Source organism: Danio rerio, chromosome 7 (assembly GCF_049306965.1).
Source record: "Danio rerio strain Tuebingen ecotype United States chromosome 7, GRCz12tu, whole genome shotgun sequence".
NCBI classification, from domain to species: Eukaryota; Metazoa; Chordata; class Actinopteri; order Cypriniformes; family Danionidae; genus Danio; species Danio rerio.
In genome coordinates, this window is record NC_133182.1 from 20,559,004 (window position 1) to 20,581,925 (window position 22,922).

Consider the following 22,922-nt stretch of genomic DNA (forward strand, 5'->3'; position numbering starts at 1 on the left):
ACACATAAATCAAGTCTTAAGATGTTTATTCAGTTCAAATTTAAAAAGTTTCTATTTTGTCCTGTGGGGGGGAGAAAGAAAGAGAATAGGTTACATGGGTCATTAGAATTAATATAATATGAAAATTAAAGTTACAAGTCACCTAGGAGAATGCTTGTTTTCAGACCAGCGCAAATGGCCCATACGCTTGTAGTTAATTGGTTTTTGTATGAGTGATGTCTGAAAAGATGGCTGCAAAACAGTGCTTTCCTGGATTCGCACTGGTTTTTGAACAATGGCTGCTTGAAAAGATGGACGCAAAACTGCACTTTCCTGGACTTGCACTGGTTTTTCTATAACAGTTGCCTGAAAAGATGGGCGATACACAGCACTTTCCTGAACTTGCACAGTCTCAACAATTTTAGGAGGAGCTGAAAGAGAAAAAACGAAATGACTTACTGCAGTCAAATTAAGTTCAGACACAAGATTTTCAACTTACCCATAACAGACTGAATTACTCCAATTCCAGCTACATCAACTTTGAACCTCAGGTCCACTGAAAGGGTTTCAAGGTAACGTACTGGGTAAATGCACTTCACAATCACCCTGGAGGAAGTAGAGAGAGATAAGTGGCACATGAACAATCAGAGCTTGATTTTGCCAGAATCATATATAAGGGACATCCTCATTTTCAACTAAACCCATGTGACTGCTTGAAATGATTAGACAGCCTCGTGGGTTAAGTGTATAGTATGATTAAGCAATCATTACCCATTATCATTTCATAAAGCACTGCACTAGTCCCACACACCAGTAACTCAACTAAAATGCAATTAACTAGTAAGGCTTTAACCAAACCAAGCCTCTGCAATGTCGTTTAGTGCATAAGGCCAGCAGAAGCCTTATAGCATTCACCTCCCATGCAAGAATTACTGATTAAATCCCTGCTCTGCTCAATAGAGTAGGACCAGTTGGGATACAATGGCTTTGAATAACTTATTTTACTAGTCAGTCATTGGTGGTGTTATAAAAACATGCCTTATGTAAACTAAATGGTTTAAATTGTGATTGGTAGATTACATTAAGTTGGTCAGTTGTGAACATTGCAAGTGCTTTTCCACACTTTAACAGCAGAGGTCCTAATCAAGCACTGATTTGTAAAGAGCAAAAGACTCAATACAAGAGTTGAATAGTTCACCGCTTTAGAAAGCTCCATTCCACTATCACTACAAACCTACAGCTTTAGAACACAGAAGCCTTAAAATAGTAAGTTTACTCAAGTTCCTATAATAATAATAAAATATACCTGTACGCAGCATCTCTAGTGATGACTGGCTTTGCGTCAGAGGAATATACCTCATGAAGCTTTATTTCATTTTCATAAGTCACATACCGCTGATCAATCTGAAGTGCAAAAACATGCAATTAGATTTTACGAAACCTCAATAGTATATACAAACTACAAAAATAAATAAATAAAACCCACCTCAACTCTAGTGCCACAAGTGTTAAGGCCAAAAGAGAACAAGACTCTCCTCTCATCAGTTTCTTTGGGTCCACAGCTTGGGTCTAATAGCGTGGTTCGGGCAGGGTCTGCATTAGGTATTGCTTTAGTGATGTCGCTCACTACAGTCATAACACCCTCAGGAGAGCACACTACAAGACAGTAACAGTTTAAAAATGGCATGCAAACCACCACTCAAGCTTAAGACCCATAATATTCAACAAAAGACACTTCACAAGTACACCAGGACCATTACCCAAGAGCTCTGTGGTTTGGAAGAGACAGCGTCTAGCTGAGGATTGCACAGTTTCCAGCGTCTTAGCATTTCTTGTGAAAATCTCAAATTTGGCAGAGAACTGTTGTAGAGTAATATCCTGTAACAAAGTAAGGTCCATAAGGTTATCTACAGGCAGACACTGAAAGGGCAATTGAGGGGGAAGAGAGAGGGGGGCACTCTTTAAATCCTGCAAGTGCTTAACAGACCTCATATGTGTATCCAGCTGTAAATAGAGGGATATCCATTATTAAGGCGCTGCTATCATTGGTCACGATATATCCACGCTCTGACATCAGTTGTGGGGTCAGTCTGTGACGCCCAACAGCAAAGTCCCACAAATGATCATAGCCACGATGCTCCTTCCTGAAGCTTACGCCGTTGGCAGCACACGTGCTCTCAAAGACTGGAGGGGCTGTTGAAAGTTGAAAAGCCATCAGTGCAAAGCAGACAACTTTAATTTGAATGAAAAACCTGAATTAAAGGTTCTTACAGGCTTTAATAACCACAGCAGACACAAAGGAATAGTGGTAATATGTCTCCATTTGAGGAAGGATGTTCAAAGTCCATTTAACATTCAACGCGTACTCAAAAACACCCTCTGAAACAAACTTAAGACACCGTAAAGGGGGGGGAAAAAAAAAAAAATTTGGTTAAATTTGATTTACATTAATGTGGCCCGCATAACCATTGTAGCACCCACTAAAAATGTAATTTCTTTGAGCTGCAGTTCTATACCCACTCACCTTTTTCACAACAAACTGGTCCTGAAACGGCACCCTAATGATGTATGCAAAGGTTAAATTTGTTTCAGAGACTCTAGTGACAGAATAGCCCATCTGGATGGCAGTCAGTACAGAGATCTCCTGTCCATTAAACTCCATAGCCACCAGTTCCACATCAGTAGGTACATTGCCCAGATAGATGGTGAAAACTTCTTCCACAATGTTGGTTTCTGGAAAGGCAGTACAGTTAATTAAAATAAAGTACAAATTAGGATTTAATGCAAGAAAATTCCAACTCACTGTTAACGGTGTAGAGAACACGAGGAACTAGTGGACTGGAAATTTGCCGGACCACATTTTTCTTAGTCACCATACCACTTTGGTCCACATACGTTTGTTGGTAGGCCAGCTGGACAGTGTAGATCTCATAATACACATTATCCATTATGAAGCTCTGAAAGAGAGATGGATTAAAAATGTAAAATCCACAAGTTTTCTGGATCATAAGTGATGCAGACTCATACCTTTCTGTACCCTCCCTCAGCGCCAAAGGGGATGCTACTTTCTACAGTATTCCCAACCACCATCACAGAGTAGCCACGCTCTTTTGCAGGCAGTTCATCCACAATCTCACCATCAACACCTATGGCCATGTACTCTGTCCTCAAGACAGGAAGTCCTACAGCCAGTGGAGTCATTATTGCAGGAGTTCTCCACTGAAGTCTGAAGCCATCAAAACGACCTTCATCTGGAATTACAAGCAATGCTGAAATAAAGCACCTGAATTCATTGTGCCTTTCAGTAATGCAAATGACTAATACAAGTGGTCGTTACCCCTTGAGCACGATGCAACTAGGTCCATCATGACCACCATCCAGGTCTGTCTGAAAAACACTGTGGCATGGATCACTTCAACTGCGACATCATTGACCTGAATTAAGTTTGATGCAATAGTCAAATGTTAGTGCAAACAAAGTTAAGGAACAGACCAATCAGTTCAAATCAAATCTCCATACCATTTTGACAGTTGCATGAGGTTGACCATAGGCAGTCCGAAAAACAAGTCTGCCAGATGTGCCCATTACAGTGTACCCCAGAGAAGCAGCCTCTTCTGTTGACATAACTTTGGATCGTTGTCCCTCTTGTTGTAGAATAACCTGCCAGGCCTCTACTGCTGAACTGTGGGCCTGGAAGAGAGAAAAGCAATTGGAACCAAAGTCTCTTTAATTGAAAGACTTGGACAAGAGCAAACTACCCACCACAGCATGGGTTTCAGAGAACTCTGCCTTCATGATGCTAGTTGAAAGGCAAGGCATCTCCGCCTTCACAGACACCTAGATGATTGAGAAGCAAGGGTTTAAGATTGGTAGGACATAAGCATTACATAAAGATCAACTCATACCTCCAGGTAGTTCTCCTCACAAACAACTTCTCTTGGAGAGAAAGTATGAATAGTGCAAGTCTGAGAGACATTGAAAAAGGATTCCAGCCCATTTTGATCCGCAAGAACCACACGAAACATGAAGTTGAAGACCTTGTCAATCTTGAAGGAATTAAAAAATAAATAAAGTTACTTGCTCAAGATTACACTTCATGCTTCAGGTATCATAGATAACATTTGTAATCCAGGATAAGTTTGATTCTTTCAAATCTGAAAGGCACTTAAACTGTCATTAAAGAGAATCTCTAAAGAATGCATCGGTGCTGAAATAGCTTTCCAAATTTAAGACATTAAATGACAAAACCCAACACTTGATGTAATGTGCTCAAGAAAGCAGTACATTTAGTTGGGATTTATAAAGGATCATGAAATGCTCTTCCAAAACAAGAAACGTGAGCCAAAAAAAAAAAAAAAAAAAAAAAAAAGTAATGGAATAAGTCTTTAGTCAAGGAATCTTTGCGGAATTATATACGAATCCCAGCCAGTAGCAGGAACTAGATGACGACCATCCTGAAAGTGGTCCACCAGTAAGTAAGTCCATGTTCTATACCTGATTGTCCACATGACAGGAGAAATAAGAGGCTCTGAGAAAAACACGACCTTGAAGAGGCTGGACAGAGTAAGTATAACCACACTGAGCCGCATAGCGCTCCGTAATAGAATATGCACCTGCAGCATCTGAGACAATAGAAATTTGGTTAAATAGGGTGAGGACATCTTACAAGCTTTAGAACTCAAAAACCACTAAAATATAACAAAAGCAGCAAAACACACCAACGGCCTCAAAACGAGGCTTCAGACCAGATGGTGGCATGTCTACGGAGACTAACAAATAGTGGGCCTTGCACTCCACCTGAATGGGAACTAGGGAGGGGAGAAAAAATAAAATAAAAAAATGAGACAAACACAGACATTAAACTTGGTGATAATGCTTTCTGGTAAGCTCTTACCTTGTGGCTGCACAAGAGACTGTTGAAATGAACCTTGAAGTGAACCTTTGAAGTCAGGAAGAGCAAAAGCTACTGCACACAGGAGAAGTAACCCTCTACAAAGACAGAAACAAAGTTATATTTTGATTCCTATTATAATTACAAACATACTCCAAGTAAAATAAATTACCCTGTAACAAACTCTAACGCCATGGCCACTGATTACCAGAAGTGTCTGTAGTATGGTAACTTATATTAGAACCAAAACTACATTAGCACTAAACCGCAATATCCTAAGCAAAACGGCTTAGAGTACAAATCTACTGCCTGCTGACTGGGTTTTAAACGTGTCAGGGTAATTGACTTGTTAGGCAGTAGGCGTGTTTGATTGGCTACTTCAGCAGCAGCTGTGCTTGTTAGGGCAAATGTAAGGCTTAATTGGCTGCAACTATTTTTTAAGAAATAATTTATGCAAATTGTATTTCAGTTGAAAAGTGTTTTCCACAATACTTAGACAAATTAGTTTTAAGATGAACAGTTGCAGCGTTTAACTTATGTAATATTCGCTTTAGTCACTGCTGTAAGAATTGCTGAAACAAAAGACATCCACCACACTGAATCGTATTGCGATTCTTTGTTTGAAAAAATGCTAGACATCATGTAATTTGTAAAACGGACAAAGAATCCAGAGCTTTAGGTTCTCCCACATGTTGCAAGTTCAAGGGAAAACCATAGGAGAGAGAAGAAAGTTGTTTGACTAATGACTTCAATCAAATGTCTGCACATATGGTAGCTATTGCTGTTGTCATGAACAATTTGAGAAGAGAAGAGCAGTTTACCTCCGCGAGCCTGATATTTGATAGCTGACATTTGTTGGCAAATACACTGTTGATGGTAAATGCACAGGAAAGTTAAAAGTTGGAACGTATGTGAACTAAACAAGCAATTATAGCAACGTTTATATGAAAAATATATAGATGGGAGATATATATTTATTAAATCTTAGCGCTGTTTGAGCAATAAATAGTCTAAACCAGGGGTGTCAAACTCAATTACTGGAGGGCCGAAGCCCTGCACAGTTTAGTTCCAACCCTGCTCCAACACACTTACCTGTAGGCTTCAAACAAGCCTGAAGGACTCAATTAGTTTGATCAGGTGTGTTTAATTAGGGTTGGAACTAAACTGTGCAGAGCTGCGGCCCTTTTGGAACTGAGTTTGACACCTGTGGTCTAAATCATGTAGAGAAAATGCATGTAATTTATTGTAAAATCAACGTGTTGAAACATTTCAGGTGTCCAACTTATCTGTTTATGATATGTTTAGATTAATCTGTGCTTTGTTTTAATTTTGTATCACTATATTGAACTTTTATTTTCATTCGAAAGTACTTTTTCCAGCACCTCAAAAATGAATTTATTTTATGTTTTGAATCAGAGCAATTATTATTTTTGGCCACACGGTGGGAGCAAACGCAAATAAAAACTAATTGATCATATCATTTTTCACAGTCTCTAGCTTTTCTGAATCAGAGTGAAAACATAAAGAACGTTCTGTGTAAAAACCAATGAATGTATATATTTTAGGAGGCGATTGAAAAGTTATACTGAATGGGATTACTCTGACATCTGCAGAATCAATGGATAACAGCAACTGTGCTTCTCTTTATGAACATTCTCACACTGAAGGTCCAGTGTGAATTAAATGCATTGAAAAATAAACAGTGGGTGGTTATTAAGCTCTTTCTGCAAAGCATGATGCAGGAAATACAAATTGTCTTGTCTCAACAGCACAACAGCTATTTTGTGAAGTGGTGGGGGGAAACTATCTGTCATCTGTCAGAGAGGAAGTGAAATCATTTCAAAATGTGATCATCAAATAACATACCAATGAAGGAGAAAAAAACAGATGCAAGACTGTGAGAAAATTAAGTCATTTTGGTCTCCACAAACATTTTATTCAAAACCAGAAGTAGCATTCAGGACTAAAATCCCCTTTTAAGAAAAAGAGGAATAAACTACCACCAAATATAATAAGAGTCATCACACAGCCTTACAATATTCAGAGAAGTGATTAAAATCGAAACAGTGATATCATTACATTGAGTGCTCAGTCTTTCATCAGAACAATTAATAAGATTCTTGATTGAAACAGAAAGTACATGTTGTGCTCTGTCTCGCACAGCATATTTATTTGTAGCTCCACTAGTAGACAATACACTTTCCACTCAATCTCTACTGCGAGGCTGCTATTGTGTTGACTTCCTGTTGTGGGCAACAGGGTGACATGACATCACTTTGCTTGATATGTGCCGTGAGTCATTTGTCTGCCTACTGTTGAATTCTAGTCAACACAGAAATCAGCACTGCTTTGGACCAATATGTGTATTGACTAATAATGTTGGGGGAAATGATTGACCTTATATGATAAACAGATGAAACAGTTAGCCAATGTGAGATGTGCAAATGTACTGAGCACAAGTCAAATTATGCTTTGATGGTTTTAGAGCAGGTTTGATTTTTTTCTGAAGGTAAATTAAGCATAGGTCTGGTGTAAATATGATATTTAAAGCAAAACTGTCATTATACAAATGGTAATCCATACATTAAAAACAAAGATACTTTCACTAGGCTGAAACAACGATGGCTAATTTTCGTAAGAAAACCATTTACTTAATTTGCCTCAAACTTAAACAATTCGAAGTTTCATGTTTCATGCATGGGGCGACACAGTGGCTCAGTGGTTAGTACTGTCGCCTTACAGAAAGATGGTTGCTGGTTCGAGTCCCAGCTGGTTCAGTTGGCATTTCTGTGTGGAGTTTGTGGGTTTGCATGGGTTTCCTCTGGGTGTTCCAGTTTCCACCAAAGACATGCGCTATAGGTGAACTGGATAAACTAAATTGGCTGTAGTGTATGTCTGTCTGTGAATGAGTGTGTATGGATGTTTCTCAGTACTGGGTAGCAGCTGGAAGGGCATCTGCTGTGTAAAAACATATGCTGCATAAGTTGGCGGTTCATACTGCTGTGCCGAACCCTGATGAATAAAGGGACTAAGCTGAAGGAAACTGAAAGAAGGAATCATTTATAATATAACTTTTGGTTAATGCACTGTTGCACTATTATGTACAAAACATTGTATGGTAGCGACAAAAAAAAAGTGTATGATAAAACTGTGATTATAGGATAGAAGTCTGATATATGGCAACACATGCAAATTATATGCACACAAGTTCATGTTTGGATTTACAATATGCCTATATATAGATTATATGTACTATTGGAATTACATATGTTGAAACATTACCTGTAATTAGGATAGGACAAACTTTATTTGTCCCAGAGAGGAAATTAGTCTTGCATGGCAAAAAAGTGCTACAACGTTGCTCTAAGCTGACAATAAAATAAACAAAACAATCAAAACAATTAAGAACATACATTGTTTACAAAATAAGACCATATAAAAAATATAAATATGAAAAGCACAGAACACAGTCAGGTGCTAATGTACTGCAGGTGCATTGTTCTTGGTAGAGTTCAACAGTTTTATTGAGGTAGGAACAAAGGAAAGCTTTGATCTATTGGTTTTACACATTGGCATTCTCAGTCTTTTTCCTGATGGTAACAGCTGATATTCACTGAAAAGAGGATGCTTGGAATCAGCACTAATATTTATTGCTCTTCTCATGATCGCCTGTTCATATAAAGCCTTTATGGGCTCGTATTGTTTTATTTCTATGATTTTCATGGATGTTTTTTAAATATGAACCAACCTTTTTTTTAATTGATCAGATAGATGTCCAAACCAGACTGTGCTTCCATAATGAATTATACATGCCTATATATATGACCATATACTGTCAGATCTCCGTACAGGTTTAAAAATATTATACAGTACAGTGTCGGGGTAATGCATTGCAAGTAACGCAAGTTATGTAATAATATTGCTTTTTGAAATAACGATTGAATTGACACATTACTTTAAAAAAATAAGCAATAATGGTTGAGTTATTAAAAATTTTTATGTTTTACTTATTAGTTTAATTAATTCACTTTAAAAAATTGCTAAATTAAAATAATGTAGCCACATTAAAGCCTGCACACAATGAGAGAATGCAGGAACAAACTGAAATGAAGATGGCAGAGCCTTATATTTCTGCAATGAAAATATTATGGATATATTATTTTATTTTGACAAATTAAAAAAAGGGAAAAGAGGATTATCTGAATGGACAGGGACTTTTTAATAATACGAAAAGTTCAAAAGTAGCAAACTGTAAATATGGCATGTAAAGCTCTGCGGTCAGGAAGTTCTTCGAAAATAACATTATCCTACAATGATTTTTAATGTTTTATTTAGAGGTAAACGAACATTATACAGTGTGTTGTTAACTGCTCTAATTAAAAAAGAAGAAGAAAAAAGTCAGGTCAGAAAAAGTAACGCAAAAATAACTCAAAAGTAACGTAATGCATTACTAGCTATAAAAAGTAAATAAGTAATGCAACTAGCAACTTTTTTGGAGAGTAACTCAATATTGTAATACTTTCAAAAGTAACCTTCCTCAACACTGATTATATATTTTAAGTAGGCCTATAATGACTCATCGACTATGTTAGATTTATTTTATGAAATAAATGATGTAATGTGGTAGCACAGTGGCTCAGTGGTTAGCACTGTTGCCTCACAGCAAGTTTGGCATTTGTGTGTGGAGTTAGTTCTCCTCGTATTTGTATGGGTTTTCTCTAGGTGCTATAGGAGAATTGGGTAAACAAAATTAGCCTTATAGTGTGTGAGAGTGTGTGAATATGGGTGTTTCCCAGTGCTGGGTTGCGGCTGCTGCATAAAACATTTGCTGGAATAGTTGGTGGTTCATTCCACTGTGGTGACCTTTGAAATAGAGACTAAGCCGAAGGAATGAATGAATGAATTAATTTTGTAATATTTCAGTTACTCTCTTTAAATATTTACCAGATAGGCTATTCGGGTAACGTTAAGCTGTTTTACGTTTTCTTTTAACCGAGCAAATGCTGATGATCCCTTATTGCTCCCATCTAGCAACGTTAAAATATCAGCGCGAGAAATACGAAATAATACCGTGTAAGTTAATTCTCCACCAGAACCCGTGGAGGAAAAACATTAAGATGAGGGATGATTTCTCGCGTTATTAATTTCCAAGAAGAATGATACATGAGGAAGACAAAGACGTGGACGTGGAAATAGGCGTGACAGTGCTTACCAGAATTTGCTTGTAAATACACCTTATTTACAGCAAATTGGTTTGTGCGTCCATCAGGGCGCATGCAAACATGAGTTCTGCTGTAAGTATATGCGAACCAGCCTGCTTGCATGCATCTTTATGTATTATTAAACATCTCGTTAGTTTCATTACTGTTCGAATAGATTTAGTTTAACTGACTTATATTGCAGAGCTCAAATAATGATGATGAATTACACGATTTCATCTGAACTCATATACTAACGGAAAGGATTTTATTTTCTCAACCCTATGCTAGTAAATGACAGGCTTGCTGCCGTTGCCTAGCAACGAAGCAGCGATCCCTTAGGTATTTGAAGGCTTCATCAAATCCCGTTCGTTCACCATTAAGCGGTTACAAATAGTTTGTTATGTAATGTCAATTGTGTCCATTATTATAATTATCTAGGCTAAACTGTTTTGCTTTTTGTGATGGATGCAGGAGCAACAACAAAGGACAAAGCTTCAGCACTTCCTGTCGGAGCTTGCAATATTCGGTTCGTTGCAGGTGGGCTAATGTTGGAGTAACAATAATCCAAACTGCACTAAATACTTGAGGTAATTAAAGATAATGTCTCTAATGATTTACTGCCTGATTATGTCGGTCTGCAGGGCTTTCATTATTTTCAGCCCTGGCTAAGAGGAAGAGAGGAACTTCTGCTGACTGTGGTCAATGAGGACTTGGTGGGTGTTATCTTTCTCTGTTGATCTGACTTCATTTTCTGTCCCATCCTTTTTATGTACACAAAAATGTGTTAGATATTTGGAGATGCTGAGTCAACAATCAATTTAGAGATCTTAAAGGGATAGTTTACACAACAATTGAAACTCTGTCATCATTTACCCTCCCCTTACTTTTAGTAAGGGTAAGTTTTCATTTTGGGGTGAGAAGTTCTTTTAAAGTCCCTCTAAAATGTTTTGAAAATAAAATAAATGTTTGGGTGTTTGTTTAAATTAAGTTAAAGGGGTGGTCCACTACGATATCATATTTTAACCTTAGTTGATGTGTAATGTAGCTGTGTGAACATAAACAACATCTCTGAATGTGAAACGTTCAAAGTTCAATGCAAAGGGAGACATTGGCTTTTACAGAGTTAGCTTAGCAAAGCCTACAGCGAACTAAGATTGTGGACTACAAAAAGGCGGGCTTTCGGACAAACTAGGAAATATGACAAGTCATTTATACAACTAAAGTAAGAAATATGGAAAGATAACATGTTTGTTTTAGAAATTAAGCATGAGCACACATTGCTTTGAATCTTATAAAAAAAAAAACCAAGCTTTAAAAATACACTCTAGTTCACCCCTTTAATCCATAAGCAAGTGTTCTCCAAAACAAAAATGAATCAAATTTTATTTGCATAAGCTGAAATAACACTTGATTCCATACTGTATATCGTAATACTGTAAAATGGGGAGAGATCATAAATAATTGTAAAGAAAATACAGACGCTCTAGTAGTCAAAGGTTTGAGCACATCAAGGCTTATTTGCTATGCTGAAATAAGACTGAATTTATATAATCAAATACTCACTAAGACTGAATGTATAAAATTCAAATTTTGAAGATATAAGCATTCAAAACATGCAGCTTCTCACTTCTGCCAATATTAATACATTTTTAATGACATCACAGTTAGATGCTTTCTGAAGCAGCAATTTACAGTGTCAATCAAAGTGTTAAATAAAAATATACTTTCAGTTTAAGTGAATGAATACTGGTTTCATTGGCAATTTAACACAAACGGCTGAAAAATAACCTATTGAACTCATTTGAATTCTACATTGAATGCTGTATTTCAAAAAGGAGAAACAGTCAGTCAAACTTAGAACTGTTAGTTTAGACTGTTGCTTTTAATTTCAGGTGCAGCTTTAGCTTAATGACTGGCTGACAGAGAGATATGATATAGAACCCTGCACGGGCCTTAAATCTAAGCTCTAGCCCGGCCCTGGCCCGGCTGTAACCCGGCTGTGCACACAGGCTGTAACCCGGCCCCTGGCAAACAGCTTATCAAAATTTTTGGTCCGAGTTCGACCCAAAGCCTGTTTTTTTTCCGCCAAACAGTTCATACTGTTACAGCCATTAAAATTGACCAGATTTGTATTTAATAGAAAGTTGATGTTTTTTAGTTAAATATTTTTTTGTTTCAGAATAATATAGAGAAATGTTTTTTTTTTTAATGTAAGATTTAGTTTAAGTGGCATCGATATCCAAGCAATATGTGGTCCACAGTAAGTTTACTCAATTTACAAGTTGTGCATTGTGCATAACCAGTTGGCTCATTATTTAAAGTTGTCACTATTTGAAAAATTGACCAGAAGTTTGCCTTTTTTCTAGCGTTTTTCGCAGTTTCACGTGGCTGGAAATCTCTATCCGCAAGGCGTCACACTCACACTTGTCATACTCCAGACCGCATGCAATAGATGTCATTAAACTTTTCTATAAAGCAGGCCTGAAGCTTGATATGCGTGCTAGCTATGATGTGAAAATTGGTCCAAAGCCTGGCCCTAGGGGCATAAAAAAGTCGGGCACCGACGACTCGAGCTTGGGCACAAATGCAGGGCTGTAATATGATATAGATTAAATTTTATTAGTTTATTTATGTGAATTAGTTTAAATTATGACTATCGTCTATGGTTAAGGGCAGGGGTTCCCAAACTTTTCAGCCCGGGACCCCCAAAATAATAATTCCAGTGACTTGTGACCCCACTATTCTCTGAGGTGGTAATCAACATACAATCATTGCACACAGCGGTGCATACACCAACAGGAAGTATAAGCACGAGCATATTTACAATTCAAAAAATGTAACAGTCTAACAAGCATATAAATTTTCAGTCATTATTTAGTTGTTTAATTTAATATTAATCTTACTTCATGAGAATGGTGGGCACAATGTTTACAGCACTAGACTTTTTATGGTTTAATTTTGGAGACCACCACTTGGAGATCATCCTGTTCAGTCGTGACTTTTATTTTTAATGTACGTGAGCGCGGTAAAGGTGTCAAAGTTTAACATTGTGCCATAAAATCAATCTGCTGCATTTAACACTATTGCTGTGTCATTAATCTAGCATAATAACCCCAGGGGTCACAATCCAATGGGAAAAAAATTAAAAAGCTGAAACAGTAGCTTTTTATTTGCATGTTATTTTTTATTAAACTATTAAATAATATTTTTATGTAGGTTATGAATAAAATATGATAATTCTAATAGTTTAAAAACATATATGAGATTTTTGGAATTCGCCAAGCGACCCCCTCATCATTGTCTTGCAAATTCCACTTTGTGAACCACTGGTTTAGGGGATACCTGATATGTCCAGCCCTGTCTTCATGTTTCAGTTGAAATTTTCATCGAACACACATTGAACAAATCTGTGCATTAAAAGGCACTTCAGTGGAACTTTAAACATACTATTACTATTATGAAGAGCCAAAACATTAAGGCCACCTGTATAAAAACCTGTTGGTCCCCTGTCTGTACTACTGTGCTGGGCTGAGGCATGGACTGTTTGAGACCCCTGAATATGTCCTGTGGTATGTGACACCAAGACACTATCAGCAGAATCTTTCAAGTCCCTTTTTAAAGTGGAGCCACTGTGGATTCAATTGTTGGTCCAGCACATACCACAGATTTGACTGCGATCTGGGGAATTTGGAGGCCAGGACACCTTGAACTCTTCATCATGTTCCTCAAACCATTCCTGAACATTGTGTGCTGTGTGGCAGAGACCAATATCCCGCTGAAAGAGGCCGCTTCCTGCAGTGAAGGCCATTGTCGTGAAGGGGTGTTGCTAGTCTGCAACAATGTTTGGGTTTCTTGAAAATGTATGTCCACATGAATAAGACTGGTTTCCAGGCAGAATGTAACCCGATGCGCCATCATTATAAAAAAATAGGCGTCATTGGATCAAGCCACCTTCAACAAGTTCATTATCCAGATCCAATGCTTTGACCAATGTGGGTGATCTTCTACTGGCTTAGACTATTGAGTTATGCAATATATTGAACGTGCATGATATTTTTACAGTGAACTCTTCAACATATTGTGAATAATTCTTTATTATTTCATTTTTAGATGATTTTTTATAAATATTCCTATATTTAAATTGGCAGAGGTGCATTACAGCATCAAAATCGGAAATGTATTTTTAACTAATTAATTAACATTTTTTTGCTAATCTAGTCTATGACATGCATGAGATATTGATTTAAAATGCTAGCATTAGCTATAGTACCCTATTTTTCTTTTGCTAATAATTTCTTTTTAAACATTTGTTTAGACTGAACATTTATGTACAATAAAGCAGTATATTTGTTATTATACCTTTTAAGCCTTGTGCACAATGGGATGTTTATTTCTTGGCCCTATCCTCAGCATTTTCTAAAGGTTTTTCTGTTCATAAAAAACAGAAATACACCAGTACACTTAGTGCAACTTCACTCTTCTGACACTGACTTGTGGTACCCTCATGCTATTTCTTTGTATATTTATAGTGTAAGCCTTTCTTCTTTTGTTAAACATCCTCCACTACAGCACACAAATGCTGGTCAAAAGTGTGTGGAAAAAAGTTACAAACTATTAAAGAAAATGAAGTAAACGGAAACTCACCATTGAGTCCTACTGGACTTACAGGACTCTTAACAGACTATATAAGATTAAAGTGGGAAAAGCATGTTGGCGTTATTTTGAATGAACACCAATGAGTTAAAATATGTGCTGTCCACCTCAACAAGCTCAAGAATGTGGCGTGAGTTTTGTTGGAAAAATTTGATCAGATTTTTTATTACACCAAGAATTAAATTATTACAATTGGGGTCTCCTCATCCTTTTTGGAGGAACTGTGGGGTAAAAGAGGCACATCATGCGCATATATTCTGGCAGTGCTTAAGAACAAACAGTTTTTAGTAAACTGTGCACTCTAGTATGTTTGTTTTGTTCCCACTGGTTATCTGTTCCTAAAAAAATCAATAAAACCTTAGTATAAAATGATTTTTTAAAAACCCAGCAGAAACTATGCAATTCTCATGTATTTCACAATTGTTTTGTATCTGTATGCACATTCACATTGGTGCCCATTGTTCAGTCACAAGGCTTTGGCGATCATCATGTCAATAATTGTCCAGGTGTGCACAAGCCTTTTAAAGTCATCTTTTTGGCAGCTAAGGGCATTATCGTGAGTGATAATATTGCACATGCTGATAAAAGCTTCAGCAATTATCGCAATAAAAAAATGTAATAACCATCATAATAAGCCATTCAGGAAAGCCTTTGTTGCTTCAATGAACATTAGGCACCCAACTTGGATCACTTTTTCTCCCTCTTACTCCTGCATCCGACACATTAATTCAGGTATCTGATTGTTTGTTTACCATCTGGTCTACCTAGACCTTTACAATCTCCTTGATTGGAGACTGTCTATGATATTTACATAACATTTCACTGGTTATAATGGCTCGATCATTGAATATTTCAACAAACTATGTTGTGTTTTAGAGACATGTAATAGACATCCAAACATAGATGCAATTGATAAAACGAGGCTAAAATTGGGCTGCTACTAAAAACCAAAAAAAAAATCTAACAATAGTCCAAAAATAGACTAGTCATCAAATATACAAGAATGAATGACTAGACATGTGAAGTCAGTCTAAACTGTCTTTTTGACGACTAGTCTATTTTTGGACTAGTGTTACACATCTATTAGATTTTCTGTGACGGCCCAAATTTTGCCTTGTTTTAGCCATTGCGTCTATGTTGTCATGTCTATAGATGTCTAAACACAAAAAAATGGTTGCTGGGATCAACGTAATCTCAAGCTCAACTGCTGCCGCAGTAATATTTAGTGGTTCTGTCCTTCTTACACTTAGAGATGGCGTTCTCCTGGGTTTCCGGTGTCTGTGGCCTCCACCTTCACCAGCTCAACCTTCAGTAGCAGTTACAGTCTGGACAGTGACTATGCCAGCTCTCCTTTAGCAGAGGAAGAGCCGATTCCTCAACAACATCAACAGACACCAGAGGCCACACCGCAGCAAACTCCCATCAGGTGGAAAGAAAACGTCCTTACATTGTAGTATTTATGACCTGTATAGTGCTGTGTATCAATTATTTTAATTATTCATTATTATTATCATTATAGGAATGTTGATTCTCATCTTCTCCCAGCCTCACCCAGTGAGAGAGAGATCGCCGTTCCTGTGAGTATCATTTCAGAATACAGACTTTAAGATAGAATGTCAAATCACAGTTTTGAGGATCAGTCAGATTTATAATGGTTTTGGAATTAATATTGCAATAATTCAAAATCATGGATTTCTGTTGTAATATACAGTATACACTCACCAAACACTTTATTAGGCACAACTTACTAGCTGCACATCCATGATGCGAATCTCCTATTCCACCACATCCCAAAGGTGCTCTATTGGATTGAGATTTGGTGACTGTGGAGGCCATTTGATCACAGTGTCACATTGACACAATGCTCAGTTGGTACTAATGTGCCCAAACTGTGACAAGAAAATATTCCCCACACCATGACGCCAGATTCTTCCCCAAATGTCGCAGTAGAAATCGTGACTCATCAGACAAGGCAACGTTTTTTCTATCTGCTTTTGTCCAATAGAAGGCTCTATTGAGCCTGTGCGAATTGTAGCTTCAGCTTCCTCTTTCCTCAACAAAGCATTTGTGCCAACAGAACTGGCGCTCACTGGATATGTTTCCTTTTTCTGACCATTCTCTGTAAACCCTAGAAATGGTTGTGCGTGAACATCTCAGTAGATATGCAGTTTCTGAAATACTCAGACCAGCCCGTCTGGCACCAACAACCATGCCACATTTAAAGTCACTTAAATCACCTTTTTTCCCCAGTCTGATGCTCAGTTTGAACTGCAGCAGATCGTCTTGATCATGTCTACATGCCTAAATGCATAGGTGGACTAACAAAGTATATATAAATAATTAATTTGATGCAAAACTGAGTTTTGAGGAGCCATTACAACAGTTATTATTATAAGTTTATTATAAAATATTTTAACGTGCATAATATTAAAGTGGTCGTTCACCCTAAAAATAGAAATTCTGTCAATAATTGTTCCAAACCCCTGATATTTTTCTTCATCTTTAAAACAAAAATTATTGTACTTTGGATGAAATTCGAGACCTCCCTTATCCTTCATAGACATCAATAGTCCTGACTCAAAGTCAAGAAAGGTGCCAAAAAAGAAACGGTACCAAAGTTGAGAAGGTAGCAAAACAATCCACGTGTCTTCTGTGGTTCAGTCAGAATATCATGAATAAGGACTTTCAACAGTTACTTCTCAGTGTCAGTATAGGGCGCACGTTCATGAGTTTACTCATGGAGTATTCTAATAGCTTCTTAATATTTCGATTAAATTTCTGAAGTCTGTTTTGAGAATGTTTTTGGTATTGTTCTGATCTTTGAATGAGTCAGGAACATTGCTGTCAATGGAGAATAATGAAGCTCTTCAGATTTCATCTATAAATATCTTAATTGGAGTTCCGAAGACTAATAAAAAACTCAGGGGTTTGGAACGACGTGAGGGTAATTAATTAATAGGTTCGCCGACCTGATTTCATCAAGCAGGACATGTACCTGGATTAACATTTATGTTGATCCTGGAACAACTTTCCAATCAACCAATCAGAATTAAGGGAAACGTTTGCTGTTTATGTTAAGGCTTACGGTTAGGTTTATGCATTTGTACATGATTGTTATCCATCTATTATTCCCCTCTGATTTTGTGAATAATTTACAGTTATGGTTGGGTTTAGGGGTAAGGAATTGATGTGGATTACATTTTTGAACAAAAATGATGTTCCAGGATCAACATAGATATTAATCCAGGATCGCATTGTACTTGGCAAAATCATGACGTGCTTAATAGGTAAGTTTTATTTTGGGGATGAACTAACCTTTTAATATTTGTTGAAAATAATGTTTACTTTGTTTTTTATGCAAAGATCTTTACTGTCTCATTTGATCAGTTGAATCCATCTATGCTGAATAATGTTTTAGAACAGCATTTTCACTCTGACTTCTGAAGTGTTCGAGATCAAGAAAACATTTCTGATTGTCTTGCAATGGTCAAAGCTCTCAAGACTGTTTTTTTTTCATCATAGGAAATGAACTGCACCCTGTTCCTGTTAGCCGGCTATGCCAAGTATGGGCAACCATATGCCTGGATTCGTTCCAATCATGAGCGCCTAGTAAACATTGGAGGAACTGATACTCTAGTCAAAGATACACCAATGAAGCTCAAGTCCATCACAGATTGGCTTTCATCACCTCAAGGTTTTAACATCTATATTTCAACGTCAACAGGTTTTATTGGCCATAATTGTATCATAAACAGTTTCTTCATGTTCCTGGCTCAAGGACTGGAAAATGTTATAGTCATTTCTTTTTACAAGGTTAGAGGTTACGTATAAATGCCTTACTTTACTCTTTACTTATCACTATAAAGAAATCTTTTAGCCTTATTTTTTTTAATTGAATCAAATAAACTTTTCTAGTCATCTCAACTAAAGACTGATTTATACTTCAGTGTCAAGTAAATTTGCTTTGCGTGTAGTCGTGCATTTATACTTGTCTGCTGCTTGTGTTGCTCTGCAGTAACACTTATGAAACGCTAGCTGGCAGTGAGGTTTTATGTTGCTTTTTGGGTGTTTTTTTTTCTCTGAAGGAAACCTTAATGTAGAAGTAGCTAAAACTCGCTCATTCTGAGGCGGGAATCGGCAGACATGCAACAACTTTAATCATAAGGAAACCACAAAACAAAAGTTATCATCTGGAGCTCCTTCACTGGACTCGACACTTGTAAACACTCGCTCCATCAGGCTTGCTGCTCTCAGCCCCGCTCACACTCGTCACCGCTACCAAGCAGTCCAATCATAAAGCTTGTGCTACGCGTCGTTGGATGTGTAGTTTCATTTTTTGTGAAAAAAATGTACGTCAGCGTTGGTGTCGGCCACACAGAGGGCTATGCGACCGCACGAAGGCTGTGCTAGACCATACATGTGCTCTTGATGCAGAAGTATAAATCAGCCTTTACATCCATCAAACTGACAAAAAAATGTTAACATAAAACCATTTGTTGTCATCTCTGTTTGTATTACCATGTTTTTACAGTTTTATCATGCACAATTTAATTAAACCTGGCTCTTTCAAAGCTTTCTTCTGTGCTGTAGGAACTCATGTATGGGATGTAGTCAGTGAGCTGGTGGGACTGTGCACCATGCCGCCTCCGGACAACCCCTTCTCTCTGGACATGCGTTACCTCCAAACCCTGTCCCTCCCAGAGCGTTTCCTGGTCACTGGGGCCCTTCTGAATTTCCTGGAGATGATTGTGGTTCAGGGAAGTCGAGAGGAACCGTTCTATGATCTGGGTGAGCACAGAGCTTGAATCTCTTTAGAAGACTGAAATCCGGGAAATCTTGGATCCGAACACGCTGAATGATCTTTTGTCATTTTGCTCGTAAGATAAGGGGTAAAACAATCCAACGATATAAACACGACAAAGTCTTGCTCGCTTCAGACGTCCTGTGTCTGTTACATACTGTACACTCATTTACCCTCAGAATTACATAAAAAATAAGTTCAGTCCAAAAATGAAAATTCCATTATTAATTACTCTTACTCATGTTGTCTCAAATCCTGAAACCTTTGTTCATCTTTAATAATAATAAAAACTCCTTACATTTGTATACATTTTCTTGACAGTCAAGGCGCTTCACACATTTTTGGGGGGGAATCTTCTCATCCATCACCAGTGTGCAACATCCACCTGGATGACGCGACGGCAGCCATATTGCGCCAGATCGCACACCACACACCAGGGGCCTCATGTACAAAGACTTGCGTTGAAATCATACTAAAATATTGCGTATGCACTAAGCTGTAAATGTGCGTATGCAGTAAAAAATTCAGATGTATGAAACACTGCGTACGCATAATCCCAGGCATACTCTCTTTGTACATCGACTTAACGTGAAACTGAGCGCACGTGCATGAGCGCAAAACTCCTCCCTGCCTCCTCCCCCTAATAAATATGGTAATGACTCTACTTTGGCAAAACCAAATGAAAAGCAATGGCAAAAGCAAGCAAAAAGAGAAACTTTGATCAGAATGTGAAATGGAGGTGCTCCTTTCGGAGGTAGAGCGGAGAAAAACGGGGGTATTTGCAAGTATGTCGTTGGAATGAGCTAGTTGAGTGATTTTCGCCCGTTTGATCGACAGAGACAACAAAGCTAAAGAGAGCAGACATCAGCCGCGTATGAACCCGTTTCGAATCCAGCATGTGATGAACTCATTCTTCTTTTTTCCCCCATTACATATCGGATTTTGCCTACTCTTCATCACGAGGAAGACATGTAGGAATCATTAATAAGTGTGTATTATGTTAAATGCATTTGAGCATTACATGTTATTTGCACATTTATTGAATGGAAATGTTACGATTCACGTATGCAAATTCGTCTTCAGATGGCGCCTTTATAGCAATGTGCGTGCAGTCGATCGCTCCGATTACATTGGGAAAACCGGCGATCGCTTCAAATTGTGCTTTAATGTTTGAGTTTCAACTGTATGGTACGGAAACCTTATATACCTGCTAGACATGCGGATGATCCCGTCCCATACAGCTGGCATTGCACGGCTCAAAGATACTTTGTAGTGTGCAATTTGACACAATTGCCTCTAGGAGTCGCCAATGGAAATAAAACAAACACACATAAGAAATGCTCGTATGCCAGGCATGAAGTTGGCGTGGACCAACGCAAATTCTCACGTCCATTTCATCGTTAGTAAATCCAAACATGAGCGTGAAACCTGGTATACACAAAGTTTTTGTGCGTACGCAGCCTTGCTACATGAGGCCCCAGCTGATTGATGGAGAAGACACAGAGTGATGATGAAAATGGGCAAATATGGGTTAAGCCCCACAAAGAGCGAGGACCTTGATTTAACATCTCATCTGAAAGATGGCACTCTCTGAGCAGTAAAGAGTCCCCTTCACTATACTGGGGTGTTCGGTCCCACACAGACAACAGGTTGAGCACCTCCTGCTGGACACACTTACACCACTTCTGGCAGCAACCTAGGTCTCCTATCCAGGTATTGACCGGGCATTGCCCTGCTTAGCTTCAGTGGGTGACCATGTGAGAGACCAGAGAGCATGCTGCTGGCAACCTTTAGAAACCAAATGAAGATATTTTAGATTAAATCTGAGAGCTTTCTGATCCTTCATAGACAGCAAGTTTGTGAGACTTTCAAAGTTCAGAAAAGGAACTCAAAACATTGTCAGAACATTTAGTGGTTCAACAGTAATTATACGAAGCTCCAAAACTCTCGTGTGCCAAAAAAAAACAACTGTAAAAACTACTTTGTTCGGATATGTCCTTTCCTCAGCTGCATCAGGTCCGGGTGGACATTTACTTGGGGCAATACAATGATTGCATGTTGCAGTGTTGAGTTAGTATCAAAACATTTACCCTGATAATCTGTGATGATAAAAATATTAGCAAAAGTCGAATTTACAGTTTTATTTGGCACACAAAAGATTTCATGAAGCTCCATATGATTACTGTTGGACCACTGAAGCCACATGGAATGTTTTGACAATGCCTGTACTGGAATTTAATTATCTAATGACCACTGTCTATGGAGCTTCAGAGAACTTCTGGATCTTGTCTCAAATATCTTTATTTGTGTCCTGAAGATAATTTTTCAGAGGATTCGTTCACCTCAATATTTAAATCCATCTTTACTCCCTCATGACGGTGTAAATACAGACTTGCATTCATATTTGGCACACAAACAAACATTCTTAAATCTGAAAGATCTCTGTCCCTCCACTGAACATCAATGGACCCAAAACTCAGATGCTGCCAAACATGAGCAGATTCATCAAGCAGTTTAACTAAATCTTGTGAGGAGAATTTATGAGTGTATTGTTTTTGGCTTTATTTATAAAAAATTGATCAGAGAGCAACAAAGAGAATCGCTTGATTCACAAGGACATACCTCAGTGTTTCTTGTATAAGCTCAAACATGCTGGTGCCATACACAAGAATGAGCGTTTAGAGTAAATATACTTTTAATGGAGGTACAGAAAGATAACTTCAGTATCAAATGTAAACAAACGTCTCGATTTAGAATGATAATAGGGTGGGCAAATAATAACAGGATGCAGAGGTTACTGGTTTGTGTGAAATTGGCCTTTGTTTTTATGATTGTCCTGTAATTCACCAATGTTTCTGCTTTGTTTTTATGATTGTCCTGTAATTCACCAATGTTTCTGCTTTGTTTTTATGATTGTCCTGTAATACATTAATGTTTCTGCTTTGTTTTTATGATTGTCCTGTAATTCTCCAATGTTTCTGCTTTGTTTTTCAGTTGTGGCTGAGCTGAAGCCATTGAGACAGCTTCATTTCCAAAGCCTCTCTGAGATCAGAAAGTTTCAATGCAGTGACAGAACTTCAATTCCCCTAAATGGCAAGCTTCAGGATGAGAACTGACTCTTTAGGAACGGACTCTCCATTTGGCTAAGATAATCAACGCTTGCTCTTTTTATTTTTGACATTAAAGGACCATTCATTTATGTACAATATAAACAGAAGTCAAGTGGTTGTTAGCCTCACATCTCTAAGCTTCAAAATATCAGCCATAGCTTGTTTTTGTGAACACCTACAGTACACGTCTGTGAAAAGTTCTGAACTCCGAGTATTTTAATCCCTTGCATTAAAAGATTTACGCCCCATGACTTACACTGAATCTGCTCCCTCCCACTGTCCTGAAA

The 22,922-nt window shown here is 37.8% G+C and overlaps 2 protein-coding genes across 7 annotated transcripts; one reads left to right on the forward strand and one right to left on the reverse strand.

Moving 5' to 3' along the window:
- Positions 1-9: 9 nt before the first annotated feature.
- Positions 10-5,167, reverse strand: zpax4 (zona pellucida protein AX 4). Its single transcript, NM_001204179.1, has 19 exons — positions 5,043-5,167; positions 4,874-4,968; positions 4,698-4,787; positions 4,474-4,601; positions 3,885-4,025; positions 3,742-3,816; positions 3,499-3,669; positions 3,317-3,413; positions 3,007-3,230; positions 2,783-2,936; positions 2,504-2,712; positions 2,251-2,368; positions 1,967-2,172; positions 1,740-1,857; positions 1,466-1,635; positions 1,286-1,383; positions 479-585; positions 143-410; positions 10-61 (listed from the first exon to the last, which is right to left on the reverse strand). Exons 1-19 carry the CDS (start codon positions 5,063-5,065, stop codon positions 52-54), a joined length of 2,502 nt encoding a protein of 833 aa, NP_001191108.1. The 5' UTR covers positions 5,066-5,167; the 3' UTR covers positions 10-51.
- Positions 5,168-9,868: 4,701 nt separating this feature from the next.
- si:dkey-19b23.7 lies at positions 9,869-22,886 on the forward strand. 6 transcript variants are annotated; one of them, XM_068222581.1, is made up of 8 exons: positions 9,869-10,164; positions 10,543-10,608; positions 10,713-10,784; positions 15,975-16,150; positions 16,244-16,301; positions 18,247-18,418; positions 19,297-19,512; positions 22,520-22,886. In XM_068222581.1, the coding sequence occupies exons 1-8, from the start codon at positions 10,153-10,155 to the stop codon at positions 22,639-22,641; spliced, it is 894 nt and encodes a 297-aa protein (XP_068078682.1). In that variant the 5' UTR covers positions 9,869-10,152; the 3' UTR covers positions 22,642-22,886. The 6 variants fall into 6 exon arrangements, with proteins under 6 accessions (XP_068078682.1, XP_021333449.1, XP_073764442.1 ...); XM_021477774.2 differs by having other exon boundaries at positions 19,315-19,512; XM_073908341.1 differs by lacking the exon at positions 9,869-10,164 and adding an exon at positions 10,203-10,410 and having other exon boundaries at positions 19,315-19,512.
- Positions 22,887-22,922: the final 36 nt, after the last annotated feature.

Coding starts and splice junctions, on each gene's coding strand:
- zpax4 (NM_001204179.1), bottom strand. CDS start 5,065: ATGGCGTTAGAGTTTGTTACAGG. Junction 1,858..1,966: donor CAGCTGGATACACATATGAG/GTCTGTTAAGCA, acceptor ACTTTGTTACAG/GATATTACTCTACAACAGTT. Junction 1,384..1,465: donor CTTGTGGCACTAGAGTTGAG/GTGGGTTTTATT, acceptor TTTGCACTTCAG/ATTGATCAGCGGTATGTGAC.
- si:dkey-19b23.7 (XM_068222581.1), top strand. Junction 16,302..18,246: donor AGAGAGAGATCGCCGTTCCT/GTGAGTATCATT, acceptor TTTTCATCATAG/GAAATGAACTGCACCCTGTT. Junction 18,419..19,296: donor TTGGCTTTCATCACCTCAAG/GTTTTAACATCT, acceptor GCTCTTTCAAAG/CTTTCTTCTGTGCTGTAGGA.